Source organism: Melospiza georgiana, chromosome 3 (genome assembly GCF_028018845.1).
Source record: "Melospiza georgiana isolate bMelGeo1 chromosome 3, bMelGeo1.pri, whole genome shotgun sequence".
NCBI lineage: Eukaryota > Metazoa > Chordata > Aves > Passeriformes > Passerellidae > Melospiza > Melospiza georgiana.
This window is the reverse complement of record NC_080432.1, coordinates 66,101,732-66,120,825: the sequence shown is the minus strand read 5'-3', so window position 1 is coordinate 66,120,825 and position 19,094 is coordinate 66,101,732. Positions and strand designations below refer to the sequence as shown.

The following is a 19,094-nucleotide window of genomic DNA, read 5'->3' as shown; positions in this document are numbered from 1 at the left end:
AAAATTTAAAGTCATAGTGTTCTGTAAAAACATTAGAAAATTAAGGTAATTTATGTTCATCAATAAACCACAATTATTTTTCTTAACTCTCAGTTAATGAATAAGAAAACAGTGTTTTAATAAGAGAACCACTGAACTTCAATAACCACATCAGTTTAAAAAAAATTCCCTGCAATATACCTCCTTACAATATGTGAAAATTTGTATGAAGTGATTCCAAAGGTTGGCTTCATTCCACCTTTTCTGTTAGAAGACCGTTCAACTATTCCATTCATTGCTGAAAGCTTTGCTTGATATTTAACCTAAAGTGCAGTTTCCTGAATATCATTCTATTTCTTACAGTAACATTTAATAATATCGTGCCTTCCTTATTTTTTCATGTCATTCCAGTACTTGCTGACCCTTTACATGACTACTTTGCCAGTATGCATTCTTTTATTTTATTATTTACCTCTAATACAATATCTCAAAATTTTTATTGCTTTCCATGCTTTAAAACTCTTTCTGAGAAGCACAAAACTTACTTTAAAATCTGTAAATCATAAAGAAATGGAAATTATGCATAGAATGAAGGCAAGTGTTTTCCTCAGCCCTGTCTGAAGTAATGCTGTAGATAAGGGGTCAGTGTTTTCTGGTTTTGAGTTGGAATTCATTGGACTGTGACAGTCAGAGACCTGCTGGCAATGCTCTTCCTGATGCACACAGGATGCCATTGGCCTTCTTGGCCACCAGGACACACTGCTGGCTCATGGACAGCTTGATATCCACCAGGACCTCCAGGACCTTCTCTGCAGAGCTGCTTCCCAGCGGGTCAGTCCCCAGCCTGTGCTGGTACCTGGGGTTATTCTTCCCAAGAGACAGGACCCTGCATTTGCCATTGCTGAACTTCAGACAGTTCCTCTCTATGCTCCCGTCTCCAGCTCTTCTGGAGGGCTGCACAGCCCTCTGGGCTATCAGCCACTCCTCCCAGCTTTGAGTGTCAGTGAAATCTCCAAAGAGGCATCTGTCCCTTCATCCAAGTCTCTCATGAACAAGTTAAACAACACTGGGCCCAGTATTGAACCTTGGGGGACACCACTAGTGACAAGTGTCCAACTGGACCCCATTAATTATGACCCCAACAATGTATTCTAAACATTAAATATTCCATATGCTGGTTGACATGCAAGTGACTTGAGATAGAAAACATCTGCTCATTTTGCCTGGTGAAATTTTCTTAAAGATATTACTGAGGGGGGAAAAAAAAGAACAGAAATGTTTGTACTTACTGCTTTTCCTCCCTCTTTTTTGGGGTGAAGCAAAGGATAAACTAGACTATAAAAATTACTTTCAAGTGATGCAGTGCATATAAGCTAGCTGGCTCAGGCTCTTGGATACAGATCAGACAACTTCCATCTCTAGTCTGTGGTTCCTCTACTGGTTGGGTTGTTAAAGGTTGAATATTGCTGCTCTTTGGTCTCTGCAAGTCAGTTCTACCTCAGTTCCTTGAAAACTGCTTTCTGCACCACTGGTAATCAATACATTTGTTAATATTTGCGTTAGGTGAGGTGTGATACTGTCCTTAGGTATGTGTTGCCTGTCACCCTTCCTGCCAGCACTGACAGTTTCACGGTGACCCTTACAACCCAGGGATTATGTTCCCAACTATAGTTCACCCCTCTTGAGGCTAATAGTAATTTTACAGTTCTGTAGAGCAAACCTTCCCTAGCCTGGTTTTTGCTTTGTTTTCAAGCCTAAAAACTCCAAAGGCTTGATCATAACATGTACAGTTCCAACAACATGGGGGTCAGTTTTAGTTGAGACTTCTGTGTGCCATGGTGGTAAAGAGCAATAGCAGTGATTTGTGCTTTCTGGGGTTGTCCACTTTGCCTGTCCAAGTAACAAATTTAACCCTGTATTTATAGCTCCCTTGTGTTCTCTGGAAAGTCGGGCAGGGAAAATTATTGGTCGCTTGGCCAACTGCATCATGATACAGTTTTTATTTCACGGAGAATTAGCAAATGTAGATAAAACTTCCTAAGAGAGGTTTGCTCTGAAAACAGTCTGTGCAGAATTGCAGGCCAGCCAAAGCAAGGATAGCATTTTGAAAATCTGCTATTTGGCATTTCCTAGAGTATGGCATTTCTTTATCTGGTATTCACATTGTCAGAAGTTTGTATCATATTATTGCAAATTAAGTGGGCCAGTGTGTCTCAAGCCTGAATCAGAGCCTCCACAGGGGCAATATATGTGTGTATATATTAACAAAATAATTCTTGGTAGGTATGTGTTGTCTTATTTATTCTAATATGCTAAGCTGAATGTCTTGCATGTAAATATTAGGATTTTTAGTTATTGTGTTGTTAATTTAATTCTCTTTATACCTTTCTGTCCTGAGAGGTGCAGGTGCTGAGTGGCAGTTCTGCCACTGCAGAAAGCATTCCCTGTTTTAATGACTGCTCCCTCACATTGTCCTTCTTGGAAGTAGACACTATTTCATTTTCCACTTTGTTTTCCATGTCCATTTCAGCAATTATGCAGTCCCTTCAATAGCTGATAAACACAACTGTTTACATGTCCTAAACACCACTAGCTGAACCTTGTATGAGTGACCCCACTGGGCCAGCCAGCAGATGGGGTTCGGGTGTGCCCTTGTGCTTGAAGTCAGAGCAAAATTTGCAAAATAACATGGTGGAATTTCCTCAGTCTCACAAAAGGATTAGGGATGCACAGTCTCCATGAGTCACACAAAGACAGTCCAGGCAGTCCAATAAAAATGAATATAATTGCTTTCTTTTCTCAGTATCTGTGACTAATTTAAGGTCACCAGCATTCCTCAGGTGGACAGAAAAGTTCTATAATGGTGTGTAACTCACACAGAGGTCATATGAGTGGGCTTGATGATTGGGGTAACAATAGTTGGGTATTTCAGAGAGGAAAGTAGTCCCACTCCAGCAGTGAAGTGCCCAGCTGTACCATCTGTCTCAAATCCACCTTATAACTCAGCTTAATTACATTAGTGCACAGCTATTATCACCTGGGAGATCATAAGAGATTTGGAGAGCTGATCTGTGCTTCTGCTGAAGTTTGGTTTATTTTTAGTTCCTTGTGTTTGAAAAAAATAACTAGGGCTGAAGTATTGTGGCTCTTGGAGAAGTAATCATGCTTGGACAACACTCTCTGACGCTCCTTGTGAATTTTGAGTTTTTTTCTGTTTACATTGCTGACAAAAATCAAGTTTTTACTGTATCTCTTAAGGAGTGAAGTTCCTCTCCTTGGAGAGAGTTTGCACGAATTTTGTGCTGCAGTCAGGTTCTATCTAAGGCTTGTTTGGTGGACATTTACAGTGATTTCATCTAAACAAGTCCAAGCTAAATTATAGTCTAACCTGGAAAATCCTGAAGATAGTCACTGATCAGCTTCTGATTATAAAATGTCCACCACAAATGCTAATGATGATGCTCAGAAACCTGGAATAATGTTACTTAGCTCTTGTGCTGTATGAGTTTGAATATCTGATGTGCAGAAATGTGATCTGTCACCTTGGTATATTTGAGATAGACAGACTTAGTGTGTTTGATAGGGGCAGATCCTCTGTGTGTGGTCGTGAGACACCATTATTTTTCTGGCACTTCTCAGAATAGACTCCAGAAAGTGAAGAACTTATGTTACCTCTTTCCTCTTGTTAACTAGCACAGTTTTATATAACAGAATTTATATGACATTTTTAAGTGTTTTCTTTTCAAATTCCCTAGTAGATTATTTTTCTTTCTTGAATAGTTTCTTTTCAGTTAATATATGCATGTAAAGTTATAACATTATATTTCACTATGATATGAACACTTGATCAGGAATTTTTAGCCACTGGATTGGGAAGATTGAGTATAAGGGAGAGTCTGTCTGTCATAGTCACTTCACTGGCTTTTTGCAGCAATACATTGCCCTGGGGATATTCCTGAACAGAGACCATTTACAAGGTGGGAAGATAGTGCAGGAGTTCATAAGTAGATGCTGTTAGAAAGTAGAGTAGAGCTAGTTCATTCAGAGTTGGAATGGTTTTCAGTAGTGTTTATTGTTAGCCTGTTTCCTCTTTGATTTTTTGGGATTTTTTAGAAGGTGGATATTTGGGTATTTTTAAAAGGAAGAGAGACAAGAAAAGCCATAGATTCTCTTACAAAGTTTCTATATCTCTGCATCCAGTATTTTTCTCTATTTTTAGCCAGGTAAAAAAAAAATATAGTATTTTAAATCTGCTTTATGCTTGGGGTGTTTTGGTTGGATTTTTTCTTCTCTCAAAACTTCTAACAAAGATGTGTATGGATTCTGAATTCATATAGCCCTGATGAGGCATTGGTGGATATCAGTGAGTGTTATTTTAGTTCTTAAAGCATGAGGTTCATTTACAATGAGCTTCTCATACTCAGTCCAAAAGTGAATGTAAATGTTTAGGTTTCTGAAATGGTCCTGATTTATACCATCTGTAATGTAATTTTGTCAGATGTTAGTTAAATGAGCATTAGGCTCATGTACTTTTAATTTAGTGTACACTAAATACCAGAGATTTTAAATCTACTGCCTTTTTTTTTTTCTTGTGAGAAAATACTCCACCATAAATGCTCCAGCTCAGCACAGTTATTGCATGTCTTATTTTAACAGGAAGGAACCTTTCCCAATGGTGCTCATCAGTGATTTGCTAGAAGGAGGGGGAACAATATTGTTCTTGGTCTTTTGATCTTATAGCAAAATGGTTGTTCATCTTGAGCTAAAATAGTTGTCTCTGCATTATTTATTGCAGTGTTTTATCTGTTTGGAAGCTACAACAAAGCGAAATCTTTTTCTTACAGAGGAAGGCAATGAAAGTACTATTTTATTCTTTGCTCATCGTTCCCAACATTCAGTTTTGATTTATTTTTATTTAACTTGGACCTGCCCTTGCATTTAAAGGGAGTATGTATGGGCAATTAAACAGATACATCTTACAGCCCAAGTACAGGATGACCATTGTCAAGAGACAGTGGTAGGAATGTGCATGCTATAAGAGAATTTGCCTCATGGAGCTGAGTGTGGCTTAACTTAAACTGTTTTTCTGTGGAAACAGCTGTCTTTTCTGTGAAAGAGCTTTTGGGACTTGAGGATCCCAGTAAAGGGAAAGGAGTCAAAAGCACACCATGACCTTCTCACTGTCACACTGTTGTGTGTAAGATGGGAGAAGAGCAGACCTCCACCAATTTCCCTTTCAAGAACATAATAGTGTGCAGCTATCTTGTGCATATGGGTGACTAAGTCTTAATTTTTCATGCTTAATTATTTTCCTTCAGATTATCACCAACTATTTTCTTTATTAGCTCTTGAAGGAATAGTTAACAAACTTACTCAACTGAGAACCAGTAGCTAGATACCAACATCTTCTCATCCATGTTAGATTCATATCACCTGTTATTTTTCTCACATCCAACTTTCTGTTCTGACCTGTCAAATCTTCTGCTTCCCAAACATATGTATGGGATATACTTTGGATACAGCAAATTTCTGTTGGTGTGGGTTTTTTTTTAAATGTCCCACAAAACTGTGGTTCTCTGAAGTCACAATTAAATGTGGTGAGTCCAAAGTGAAAAGAGTAATTCCTTTAGAACTGTGAGCCACTTCATTCATAGGAGCGTGATACTTCTTGTTTGGTACCTGTGAGGAGTCTTGGGCCTGTTTTCCTCTGAAGTAGGCGATACCGTAACACATTCTGTGTTCTGTGAACAAATAAAATGGTTATGTGGCAAATCCCTGGGACTAATAGACACTGAGGAGGGTGTATTTCTTAAAATGAAGTGTATCACTTAAGGAGACCTGTAAAGCTTTAGAGCCTTTCTGAGTCCTCGTCTTGGCAGTTTACTATCAAGGCCCCTAAATGTATTCAGTGAGATGTTGACAGTCTAGGTATTTTTAAGACAACATCTTACACTAAAGGCATTCCTTCCTCAAAACAGCCCTCCAAAGAATTTTTGTTTTGCCATTGTCTATTTGCCAAAATCGTTTCCTCAAGCTTTTAAAGATCAGACTGGCATCCATTGGGGATTTCATGCCAACCATATGATACCTTTCAAAAATAGGTATATGTGGTGGGTTGGATGCCAGCCTCAAGATACCTTTTAAAAATAGGTGTGTTTGTCATTCATCTGCAAAGCAAATTAACAAAACTTGCTGGGGAGCATCAACATTCTTCCCAGTGGGTGAGCAAAAACCACACTGTTACTTGCAGAGGCTGCCAGCCACTGACACACAGAGTAAGGGAGCACTGGGGGAACGGACACAGGAACAGGGCTGTTCCTGGAGAGCTGCACTGCTCCTACCTGGCCCCTTCTCCTTCTGTAGCTGCACAGGTGATCCCAGTCTTTGTCAGCCTGGTGTGTGCCCTGAGCATTATGGAAACAGACACCAAGGAGAAAGGGGGAAAAAGTTAGAGCAAGTGTGTCCACTAAAATGGCACAGAGCTTCTGATGTATCCTACATTGAACTTAACTTCAGAGCTTTACCTGAGGTGTTTGAGTTAGGGATTTGGAGTAGGGTTTCACATGAAAGCCACAGAGAAGTCTGTGGTCAGAAGGTACAGGGTTGGACCTTTCATGTCCATTAATGTCAGCACTTTCTTGCTGGTCCAGCCTTACCTCTGATTTCATTTAGCACAAGGCTAAGTCCCCAGGGACATGCTTAGCTTATTGACAATGTTATACCATGAAATCAGAGTGTAAGCTTTAAAAAAAATAAAATAAATGAAACTTCTTTTCAAAGAGCAGAACAAGCAAGATGACAGCAGCTACAGGATAATACACCTCTTTCAATGAAAATGTAGGATCCTGGGACACAGGATGTACTAGTGGCAGTGGAAAGCTGTGCCAGTGGCAGCAGCTGAACCCCGGGGGCTGTGAGCAGCTGCCGTGCCCTCGGCACAGGGCACCACTGACCAAAGCCTATCCTGAGGCATGGATAGGGAATATTGTATGACATCTGTCCCTCAGATATCTGGAGGCAGCCCTTCTAGGAGGAGAGCTCACTTTTATTGTTTAGTCTAGAGAAGCATGAAGAATTTGGAATTTTGGTGTTTTCTGTCTCCCAGAACTTCTTTGCCATTCATATACGCCCTCTGTAACCTGCAGCCCTTATTGTGAGCTGGCAATTTTTTTCAAGAAATGTAAATGCCATTACAGATTTGCCATTCTTTAGCTGCAGCACAATGTTTGTTATTAATAGTAGTAGTTTCTTCTTAGTAATAATAATTCCTTGATGGGTATCATACCTAGGAAGGTGACAGCTCCACATGCAAATGAGGCACTTCATCCGGTTATAATGTCACTGGAAACAAAAAGTCAGAGCTCTGCAGGTGTGGGAGAGATAAGGGAGTGTCATTAGAGAATGCAATAGAAGACAAGGAGGATAGGAAAAATGGGTGATGCCAGCTTGCTGTCTACCACATCTGCTGCTTTTTTGTCTGGTATTATTAGGAGGAGAAATACTTGCTTGATGCTCTTTGTGTGATTGAATTAGTTTGAATGGAGAGAATAATCCTGGCATTATTGTAATGGCACGAAATAAAGGTCATAAGGGAAGGTGAAAGTAAGAACAATTGCAAACAATCTGCAGTGTGAGAAACTAGGAGAGAGAAAACTTAGAGAACCTTTATGCTAAAAAATACTTATATTTAAAAGACAGTTAAATGTTAATTGAACTAAAAATTTGCAGAACTAAATATTGGTTATAGGTAAAGTGTGGTGAGAAGCAACAGCTTATGAACTGCAACTCTACTGCTTATTCTGGGTGCCTGTTCCAATGTCCAAATTATATTTTAGTCACAAAAATCCACTTCAGTTAGCTCACTTCAGTTAGTTAGCTAGTGAATGTACAAAGCTGGCACAGGTTCCTCAAGGATTGATAGGGATGTGTATTCATGCACATACCCGTGTTATATGTATGTGATGTATATACACATATGTGTATATATGTGTAGCTGTATCTCTCTGTACAGTGGAGGGAGAGGCACTGAAATGCCTTTATTGCATATAAAGGTGTTTTCTCTGGTTCTTGTACTTCAGTGTTCCATTTCTGCTCCCCACTCCCCACCCATCTTTTTTCTTTAGTTGATACACTTAGAGATTTTTCAGCTCTGTGGCCAGTAATAAACTGCAATGTGTGCCAGTGTGTTGCACCTACTGTATGCACATATTTATCCTTAGTTGTATCCATGACTAAAGACCAATGTATTTATTAGGGAGTTGCATAACAGGACTACTTGATAAAGCAAACAGGTGATGCTCAGTGACTCCAGGTAGATTGTCCAACCCCTTTTGTCAGTGCTTTTTTCAACCTTTATATGTTCCTTTAAAAAGCTGAGTACTTTCCTAAAAGCTTAGGATTGGAGGAAGCCTTTGGATAGACTGAGTGCTGTACTCTGCTGCTGTAGGCAATAGCCTGATCTCCTTTGTTATTCTGTCCTGGGAACAGTTAGGTCTCGTGCTGCCGCTGCTTGGAAGGGGGAACTATTTCAATAACTTTCAATAGCATTAGAAATGTAGTATGATTTATCTGGGGAGGGAAAGGCCAGCTATTCCATATGCTCAATGGAGTTAGAATGCATCTCATCCTGTGCACTGTGCAAAGATGTCATCTTCATTTGTAATTGCAGAAATGCTCATGCTGGATACAGGAATGTGGCACTTCAGGTGTAGCAAATTAGGCAGTTATCAAGCATTGGCATGGAGTATTCTCTGCTCTCTGTTGCTGTGGCAGTCCATCTGCAAGCATATCCATTTTCACATATCCATAGCATATGTGAAAATGAATGCTGGAGAAGACCTCTATCTTTAGAGCATATGCCTCTCCCCAGTAAAATGGATGGAGGATCAGAGATTTGAAAAAATGAGTCACTGTGACTCACTACAGTAAATCCATAATGAAATCTATCTAAATTTGGTAAGGAACTCCAGGAACTAATTGCCCTAGTTACTTACCTCTTTTATTTTTTTGTAAATGTTTGTCCCTTGCTTCTCTAGCAATTATGTACTGTATGTACTGAAATAAGATTTCAGTAATGACTGTTGTGTGATATTCTAGATTAAGGACTTCTGCTCTTGCAGAACTGATTGGTGTCATATTTTCAATTATGTCCTTCAAAAACCATAATGAAATTAGGAATAACAAAAGCTCTCCAAATGTTTTGGATTTTAGTGGTCTTGTATTGTGTTAGAAAAATGTGAAAAAAATATTTAAAAGTTTCAATAGCATGTAATAAATTTAGATTGTCAAACCTGGTTTCTATTGGGAAGAGATCACGTTTACTATAACTCACACATTTGCTACTCCAAAATTTCAGTTACTCAAAATTTCTTGTCTAAAATCTTAAATAGATAATAACATTGTTAGCAGCATTAAAGTATGCAGTCAATTATTGGGTAGAGTTTCTAGCACATTTAGGATTAATTAAATTTAATTCCAAAACATCAAGTTGGTAATTAAACCAGAGGAGTTGAAGGTCCTGAATGCTGAACTTTTAAAACAACTTTTTTACCACTATTCCTTGTATAAAAAGGAGCTCAAAGAAAACATAAGACTGACTCAAAAGCTCACAGCTTTGTGGACAGCATCCTGTTTAGGGGCAAATTGTTGGCTTTTACATTGTATTTAATATCTCAGGCCAAGTTTTATTCATGAGAGATCCTATCCTGTGTAAGACAGTTGTTTAGAAACTGATTAATACCTGTGATACATTTTTTTTTCAAGAGTAGAACAAGCACAATTTGTGTTTTTTATAGAATTAAAAAACCCCACAACCAACCAACCAACCAACCAACAAAACTAATTAGACAATATAGAAAGGCTGTGTGGACCATAAATGGTCCACAGAACTTACTTTTGTGTACCAGCATTCTCGCTCTTTTGAGTTCAACATAAAACAGTTCAGACCTTCAATACCTGTGTGAAGATGCTAAGTAGAAAGCAGAGGACCATAAAGGCAGAAGTAGAAATGGGTCCTCTGTGACTTGAAGCTGTTAGTGAAAGTAATGATATCTTTGCATTTATGGGTTAGCAGTAAAATTCCTCTTTGTAGAGGGGTAATTCAAGCTTATGCGTTATTTAAGTGCACTATCAATGGGACTTGTTTTCATATGCTTTACATTTGAGCCTTAATACTTGGGGCAATCCTTCCTTTCTTTATCTCTTCTTCAGCATGCTAAGTGTCTAAAATGAAATTGGAAATACTCAAAGCAGTTGTGGACTCAGCACCTGTAGTCAGATGTTAAATGTAAATTATGGCATCATCTTTAAAATGACCTCGTAAGATAACATTTGCTCTGTGTTTAAATGGGTTGAATTTTCAAATTACAAATTTGCTTCCTTTTGAGGCTGTTATCAGAAGGCATAGAAAAATCATTGTCTCGCTTTCATTTCTCATTATAAAGCAATAAGTTTATTTTGGAAGTTACTAATTTGTATCTAATTGAGATGGATGGAGGCTCTAGTTAATCTTGTTTACATTCAAATGTACTCTTGGATATTTTATCAAGTCTAAACAAAAGACAGGTTGTACAGAATCTGAATTAAAATTTTCAAGTTTTAACAAGATTCCTGCTTAAAAGAGAAAAGAAAGAAAACACAACAAAGTGACTCTTGTCACTTTGCCCATAATTCATATTACAAAGTCAGCTTGTGTGTCTAATTTATAAAATAGTGCGTTGATCTCAAATCTTAGCCAGACTGAACAGGGCAATTTTAGGAGAGGTAGTAGCATTCTTAATGGTGTTAGCTAAAGCATTCATGTTATTTGAACAACTAGTTCTCTTTTTTCCCCTAAATTTTGCCTAGCAATTCATTCTGGTTTGATGCAGAATTCATTTGGTGTGATGTGTGAAACATGAGCAGTGTCTAAGTGTTTAAAGATTGGTGTTTTGGTGGTGAGAAGTACTTTCCACTCAATAATGATCATAATTAGCCTTAGCAGCTCCCAGCTTTTAAGGATGAAGATTTGTTTCAATGTTATCCTTGAGTTTTTCTTCACTTCTTTCATAATACTGTTAGGTGTTGCTGGCAAGTACACTTACTTCATTGTTGCATTTTGCCTCAGGGTAAATGAAATTATGGCTCTGTGGATTTGATTTATACCAAAATGAAAACAAAATTTTGACAAATCTGTGCTATTCTTGTTTAGGTGGAAAGGACACAGTGAAACCTCCAACAAAATGCATCTGCTTGCATTGCTATAATGGAATATTTTATTTACTGCTCATCCAACATAAGAATTTTTTTAAAAAGCTGAGTGTGATATAATCCATCTGGGGGCATTGTATAATTCGCCAACTGGAAACAGGACTGGTGACTTAGAGTGCAGCTGCAAGGTTATATCAAGTAGAAGCCAGTGTTTTTCTGCAAAATCTCAAATGGAATTCTTCTAAGCAGTGTAACAACAGAGAGGTGATTTGTCATACTTGCTTCTCCCCATAAGCTTTATGTATGAACAAAGAAATGGTTTTCCTGTGGTTTTTTGTGGGTCAAGGGTTGATGCTCCAGGCTGGTGAGCTCCATTGGTAGACACGTTCTTAAGCTGTGACCTTGACACTCTGAATAGTGCAAGATCATCCCTCAGCTGTCAGGTTTAGGTTTTAGGTATGCATATCTATATCCTAGTCCTGAAAACGACTGCTGGTTTCTTTGTGAAGTGGGAAGGGTCTGTCTACTTAGAGCTCATCTTGGGGCTAGAATCTTTAGGAGGATCAGTCTGTCTCTGTAAACAGCAAAATATATTTCAGGAAAATTTTGCTTGTTGCTTTTAGATGATTAATTGTCTATTTCATTTTATGAAAAAGTGTCATTACAGCTGGATGTTTTTTAAGTAGTTGAAATGACACTCTACTAATTGAATATTTAATATATATTTACTTTGTTTGCATACTCTCTGTCTCAGTAAAATAGCTGGGGGGGGAATTTACTTGTGTGAATGTAAGTGTCCCATATATATCTGCATGTTTTTGAAAGAAAACTGATTTGGAAAAAAAAAATTTGCAGAAAAAAGTAATTTGGAAAAAATGTTTTTTAAGAAAAAGTCACTAACAGAAGGTAAATTGTTTTATTGCTAATTTTTACTTCACACACTAGGATGACATGCTATTTTCAGTTTATACTGAGGTCTCGAGAGATACTGTATTTGTTAAAATGGTATTAATTAAAAATGAGAGAGCAGTTGGTTGGTTTAGACTTGATTAGATTCTCAGATAGCTCAGATAGCTCTAATGTGGAGAGAAGAATCTAAAGCTGCTTTGTATTCCTTATGCACTCAGTAGCAAAGCAACTTCCCTATGAAATTTCTATTTTTTAATAATTTGAGACTCTCAGGGGTTGTTTTGAATATGAGTATTCAATCTGAGTGTTTAAATTGTGTGCAGAGCATACAGCTTTATTTGAAGTCAGCAAGGGGTGATGATTTGATGAAGAGTCTGACAGTCTCTGAGATTACAGTGGGGGAATCATTTGAGGGAGTGCTGGATAATCTGTGCAGACCTTCCTGTTTGCAGCTTCTATAATGGAGTCCTGTGTTCCAGTGCTCCCTGTGATTTTATTGAAAGTGTGCAGTTCCTTCCAAAAAGGCCTGACGGTGAGAGATTGTGCATTTCCTGACAACCATGGCAAAATGATTCCAGCTGTTCTTGAGAGGTGCCTAATGCTGGGCCAAAAATTGCTATTTTGTGCATCTTTAGGGTTTAATGCAATGATATTTATCTGGCAGTGTTGTCTAACTGGTTCTTGTTAAATAGCTGTTAGCACAACATGCAGTTTTGGTAATGCTGGTTTTGTTTGTAATCTTTTAAGGTTGTGCTGGTGAGGTGGAACGAACCATTCCAGAAATTAGCAACCTGCGATGCAGATGGAGGAATATTTGTTTGGATACAATACGAAGGCAGATGGTCTGTGGAGCTCGTGAACGATCGTGGGGCACAGGTTGGTATGCATGTTTTCTCTGCAGCCAAGAGGGATCAGCTCCTGAGAGGCCAAATGAAGAGGGCAAGGAATGAGACTTCATACCTTTCAAAAAGCACAGGAGAAAATGAAACATTTGCTTATTGGAAGGAACGTGCAAGAATTGTCACAAAGGCACTTGGCAAGCACAGTGCTTTCTCCAGTAGGCATGACATCAGAGCTTCAGCTGGGCTGATTGTTGGCCTGTCTCATTCTGTGCACTGCTGCCTTTTATTAAAACAACAAAAGAGATCCTACATGGCTCATATATCTATTTTCTTGTCTTTGATATGTTAAGGTGAGCGACTTTACATGGAGCCACGATGGGACTCAGGCACTTATCTCCTACAGAGATGGATTTGTGCTGGTCGGTTCAGTCAGCGGACAAAGACACTGGTCTTCAGAAATAAACTTGGAGAGTCAGATCACCTGTGGCATATGGACTCCAGATGACCAACAGGTAATGAAAATGGGGCATTTAGGGGTATCAGTTGGGTTGCACTGCTGTGCTATGGAATACATCTCTTAAAAAGTTACCAAGTAAAATGGTCACGTAGTAAGATCAGTTTCCATCAAAAGTGCTGCTCCCACTGATAATGAAAATTTGGTTAATCCTGTTGTTCTTATTAGGTGAATATGATAGTGTACCAAGTTCCCTATCATCACTTTTCCCCCTGATTCACATACAGTCTTATTCAAAGTTAGTTGTTTGAGACAGGAATCTGTTAATTGTATCCTTAATTTGTTGTTACAGCTATCTTATAACTGCATTTGAGCAGAGATACAGCCTGGACTGTTAAACATCTGATTGGATGTTTTTGTGTGGATTTGTCCAGTCTGCACTTGTAGTAAAAGCAGTTCCAGCAGCACATATGGTTATGTTTTGCATTCGCATAAGCAAATGTATGTAATTGAGTGTTGAAGAGATGTCTCAGCCTTACGCAAATAAAATTTAAAAGAATAAGTTTTGCTGAGCTTTGAAAAAGCCAGTTAAAAAAAATGTTCTTTACCATTTTCCTGAACAATTATATGATAGTGGGCACAGCAGCATTTCCAGCATGGCTGGAGCAGGAGCACTGGTTTCATTTGCAGGATTTACACTGCTCCCTTGCCTTTCACTGCTGAGCTGATTGGATTGGTCCTTCCTTCCTCACGCTTGCTGCCACTGTGGTTGTGATGGGTGTATAATTCAGTGCTGAAGGAAATGATAGCCATAGAATAGTGCCGAGAGAAACCCTGTTAGGATCACAGCTGGATTGTTTTCCTTCCTTCATTTTACACCACCATGGAAAAGATTCTGGTTCAAGACTCAAGGTACCACTCAATTTAGAATACTATGAATTCATCCAAGGTAGAGTTATTTTGGGAATTGCTAGTGGAATATAATAGCACTAATAATATACATTTCTGCAGCAGCATCTAATAATTTTAGAGTACTCTGCATAGAATAATGAATTAATTATTGCAACACTGCTTTTTAAAGCCAGCGAGCCTGCCTGCCTATTTTTGAATCTAGGGAAATGTAAATCTTGACAATAAATAATTTACTTGAGATCAAGAGGAAGAGACAAGCAGCAGAAGTAGGAGGGGAAGCTGAGATCTAATAGCTCTCAGTCCTATGTTTTAAACATGAGGCTACCCCATTTGTGTGATGCTCAGTTGTTGCTACTGTATTTGGAAATATCTTCACTTGAGTGTTTAATTTGGAGTGGCTGACTGCCTTTAATTCAGTTTAGCCAATATGTTTGTACTTTCTAATCTGGATGCTCCATAAGTGGTTATTCCAGGAAACAAACACTTGTTCAGCGTCCAGATAAATGCTTTTGAACATAATGGCCAATTCCAGCTATGTGAAAATGACTTGCTTGACTTACAGACTCTGCTGCTGACAAATTCACTGAAATAGAGACCCAAACCAGCCTCGAGTTTGATATTGCTCTGCACAATTCTCCCTAACTATGTGGTTTGCAGGGGTTTGCATGTTAAGTGATGATGGATCTTTGTGCTATTCCCTGGAGCTGGTGGAAAGAAGTGATCTTCTAAAATATATTTAGATGTACTTGCCTCTGGAGGCATGAGGAAACATGAATCACAGAGGTGCTGGGTGAGAGACTGCTGCTCAGTTCAAATTAAAAATAGCAAACGGGGGGGGAGGACATTGCATACATTATACATAAATAAATGTTTATGGAAATGGATACCCTTACTAGCTTATTGCCTCACCCAAATTTTCTCCTGATTGGTATGTGTGCAAATGAGAACAGAGTCTACAGTATCTTCAGCATCTTCCCTATTGCTTAGTGTACTCTGCTTGTCCGTACAGTGACTGAAAGATAAATGTTGGCATTTAAATTTAGACTTTTCTACTATTCTTTTTGCTACCCCTCTGGCACCTTGAAGGTTGCTAGTGAAAGTATTCCTGGAAAGTATTGTACACCATGGTCCCATGACCTTTAACACAATTATCTTTAAAATTTACATTTCCAGGGGGATTGTCTTGTTCAGTATCATGTTTCTATTATCCTGATAGAAATCCGTTCAGTATAGTGTGTGTCTGTTCACTTCACTCTTCAGTTCTCTCGACTTTCTCCTTCACTCCCTTCTGCATGCGTCCTGGTGGCTTCTCCTGTCTCCTCCATCTTTTCTCCTGTATATTCAGCACCAGTAAGCTGCCACCTCTGTCACTCCTTGCTTGGATGGCTGTGTGGCAGTTCTGCAAGAGGAGGGTAATTTCCTACCACCACCTTTCTGCTGGAGACAAGGAAAGGCTGGAGCTGCAATATTGTCACCATCATCTTGCTTGACAGTGTGTGTGGCCACTGGGTTTGTGTCATTACTGTGCTTGAAGTAAAGCACCTTTGAGGTAGTGGCTAATGTGTAGAGATGGGATGAGAGCTAGAGAGGTGGCCAGGGTAGACTACAGTCCTGCTGAAATTGAGCATATAATTATATGTTTTAACTGATGGGGTACATACTCTGCCCTGGTTAAGTTATCGGCTGATTTTATTAATACTGGCCAAAATTGTTCTACATTTTCTTTTAGGAAGAGAGTGTTACCATTCTTCTTGTGGCTGAGTTGTTTTTCAGGTTTTTTGAGCTCTCCTTGTTTGCTGGGGACAAACTTACTTTGAGTCACATGGTTGACTGCAGTGCTTTCCCTCAGCATCATCTCTCTCAGGTGAACTTGTCATGAAGGTCATGGGCAGATTTCTGCTGTAGTTCACACCCAGATCTCAAGTATGGACTTGGAGCTGGGGGCTTCTTCAGCTAATTCTATACATAGGCCTTTTGAATGTGATTCTGCATGTTTAGTTCAGAGGACCAGAAATCAGTTTTCTCACCTCACAGTGTGTCTGTAGTCTCACTCATTCAGGCATTTCCTCCTCCTGTACCCTAGAACCAGAGCACATATCTGGCCAAAACATGGCCCCATTGGGCTTTTGGGGATGTACAAATGGAAGATTTTATAAGACTGGGCTGTCTGTCTCTCAGGCAGAGAGCCATTCTTGTGTTAAACTTGGATGGATGGGATTTCAGGAGTGGGACTTTCCTTACAGTTTTTAAATGGTTTTTTTTCAGGGCTACAAGAGGCTATAGGAGTCATGTGGAGTATTTTTCTGGTGAGCAGGCTCACCTACGATCATGTTAGGAATGAAAAGTATATATGAAATGAAAATTGAATTTGAAATATCAGAGAATGCTGTGTCCTGTCTTGAGACAGTTCTGTGGCATTTTCCCATGCTTGTTTTCCAAGAGGGAGTGTACATACCAAGCAGATTGAGGACTTTATAAGTGAGAAAATCTTGACTTTTGTCTAACCAAAGGGTTTATTTATAGTTATAGAAGCAATGTCAATAAGTAATTGAGAATTTTCCCTAAACCCACAAGTCATACAAAACCTCTTTCCAGTGCTTTATCTCCCTTCCTGTGTGTTTGCTGAGCTTGCAGTGACATTTTTCTCTCATCTACTGCCCGGCCACCCTTTCCCTCTTCTTCTCCCTATATTTTACTCATTAAAGAGATTATCTCTCTTTATGATGGAGAAAGACAGTGTCAGAGAAGTGGGTGGGAACTGTAGAGGATTATCCTTTAGTTTATAGCAATATAGTGTAACTCCTTGAACTCCCCTGGGATTGTTGCTGTTGCTGTGTGTGAGAAGGGAAATCACTCTCCAATAGAGGAAACCCTCAATGAAAATGAATTAATGTATTTTAATTCCTGGATATCTCAGGAGGTGCTAGTAACCTATATTTGTTCCCTGCATCTCTGCTAGTACAAATTATTAGACTTTTCTGACAGCTGTAAGTGCCTAATTCTGCTTTTTCCCCCTCCCCTTTTCCTGTTGAAAGCTTTTATTGGTGGAAATTCAGGGACTGGACAGGATTCTGGCTAGGACATGACAGGTTTACATATATATGTATACATATATGTGTATATATGTGCTTATATACACACACACACACACATATATATATATACATACACATATACAGGTATATATGACCTTTGCCAGCATGCTTCCTTCGGTTGGGTTTGAAAATAAGTATATAAGCAGGTAGGCTAATCTCATTTGCATCCTGCTGGGTACAGCACTAACTGTTGTACCTGGCCCCATTGCAATGCAACATGCACCAGTACTAAAAATGTGTAAATACAGGCCACAAGGTTCAGCCTCTTCTGTGCCTAATCAGACAAAATGATGCTCTTGGTGAAACAGAAAAGCAGCACTGTGTTAGGAGCAGATGCCCTGTGCACTGAAGGGTCCTGTAATGCCCTGGAAGAGAACAGAGAGAGCAGCAGCATATGAATTGTGTGGCATCAAACACAAAGCAGGGCGCAGGAGCTCTGTATGTTGTTTTTCTGGGAGTCTCTTGAAGCTGGCAGTAGCTGTGCAGGGAGGCAGTTTCTAAGCTGTTACTCACTCCTGCTCCCAGCTCTTGCCATCCTATTCCCATGGCAACCGCAGGGACGCTTCAGCAGCATCTCTGTTCCGTGGCGAGCAGGAGGCAGGGCAGCCTTCAGCCCCTTCCCCCTGCCGGCAGTGCATCAGGGTGGAGCCAGAAGGGAGCTCCACGTGAAGAAGAGAATGTGTGTTGTCCCTGGGCCCAGCAGTGGGGTGGGGTGACATCCCTGTGCTGGCACAGCACACAGTGCCATACGGGTCCCTGCACAGGATCAGGGCAGTAGGAGCTGATTAACAAGAGGTGCTGTCAAATTGTTACCAGTGGCATCGGGAGTTTCATGAGCTGCTCTCTCAGAGTTCTTGAGTTTGGCATGGCTTTAGTCCTTGGCAGGAATTTTACCTAATAAATCCCCTTTAGTACAGTCTGCATTTGGATCCTCTGTTTTCATCTGTGAACTATGATTTGCAGTTGCTACTGCGTTTTCAAGGGAATGGTGTTCTAAACAGCTCCTAAGCTGAAAGTAAGGATAGTAGCCTTACCTAGCTTCCAGAACACAGATTTATAAGTGTTTGAAAATGTTGCATCAGTTTGGGCCCTGCTGTTGCCTTCCCACCTACATCTGCATTTGCCTGTGGCTCTGAAATGAGATGTTTGTGCTCCCACTCACCCTCCTGCTTTGGTTTTATTCAGGTGCTGTAGCACACATTCAGTTTGGGCAGTCCTTGCTGTTATGGTAGTCACACTGGTCAAGTTTAATTATTCTCAGACATCTGGAGTTGTGGAAAAAAGTCTTGAAGATGGCCTTCTAATGAGTTGAGAGAATGATGAAAGGGAGCTACAAAGGGGCAACTGGGGCAGTATGGGGAAGGTAGCTGTTTACCATAATTGTTATGAATGAGAAAGAAGGCCAAAATGAAAAAGGTTACATCTTGTAAATTTTGAAAATGTAAGCAATTATTTTGGTCTTTATTCAAATAATTCTTGTTCCTATTAAGGATTTATAGGTTCACATAAAGGAGCCTTAAAGATGCTAGGGAGTAATTGTATTTTTGTGTCTTAACATATAGAAATGCATTGTTTTCTCCCAGCAGTTCTGGCTGTTGAGGTTACCAAATGATGGTTACAATGACTAGGGCCACTCAAAATTGCACTGTAAGGTACAGTTGTTGAGGAAGATCTGATTTTCATTGATGGATGAATTACTCAGATTACTGGGAAAAA

General features: G+C 39.4%; 1 protein-coding gene across 3 annotated transcripts in view; it reads left to right on the top strand.

Moving 5' to 3' along the window:
• The window catches only part of TULP4 (TUB like protein 4), a 150,453-nt gene that overhangs the window by 82,112 nt on the left and 49,247 nt on the right, over window positions 1-19,094 (top strand). For all 3 annotated transcript variants that reach the window (XR_009114240.1, XM_058019966.1, XM_058019965.1), the window contains exons 3-4: window positions 12,823-12,951; window positions 13,268-13,429. Coding sequence is in view for 2 of the 3 variants with exons in the window: in XM_058019966.1 (XP_057875949.1) it covers window positions 12,823-12,951; window positions 13,268-13,429 (291 nt within the window). In the remaining variant the exon portion in view is untranslated. The remainder of the gene's footprint in view (window positions 1-12,822; window positions 12,952-13,267; window positions 13,430-19,094) is intronic.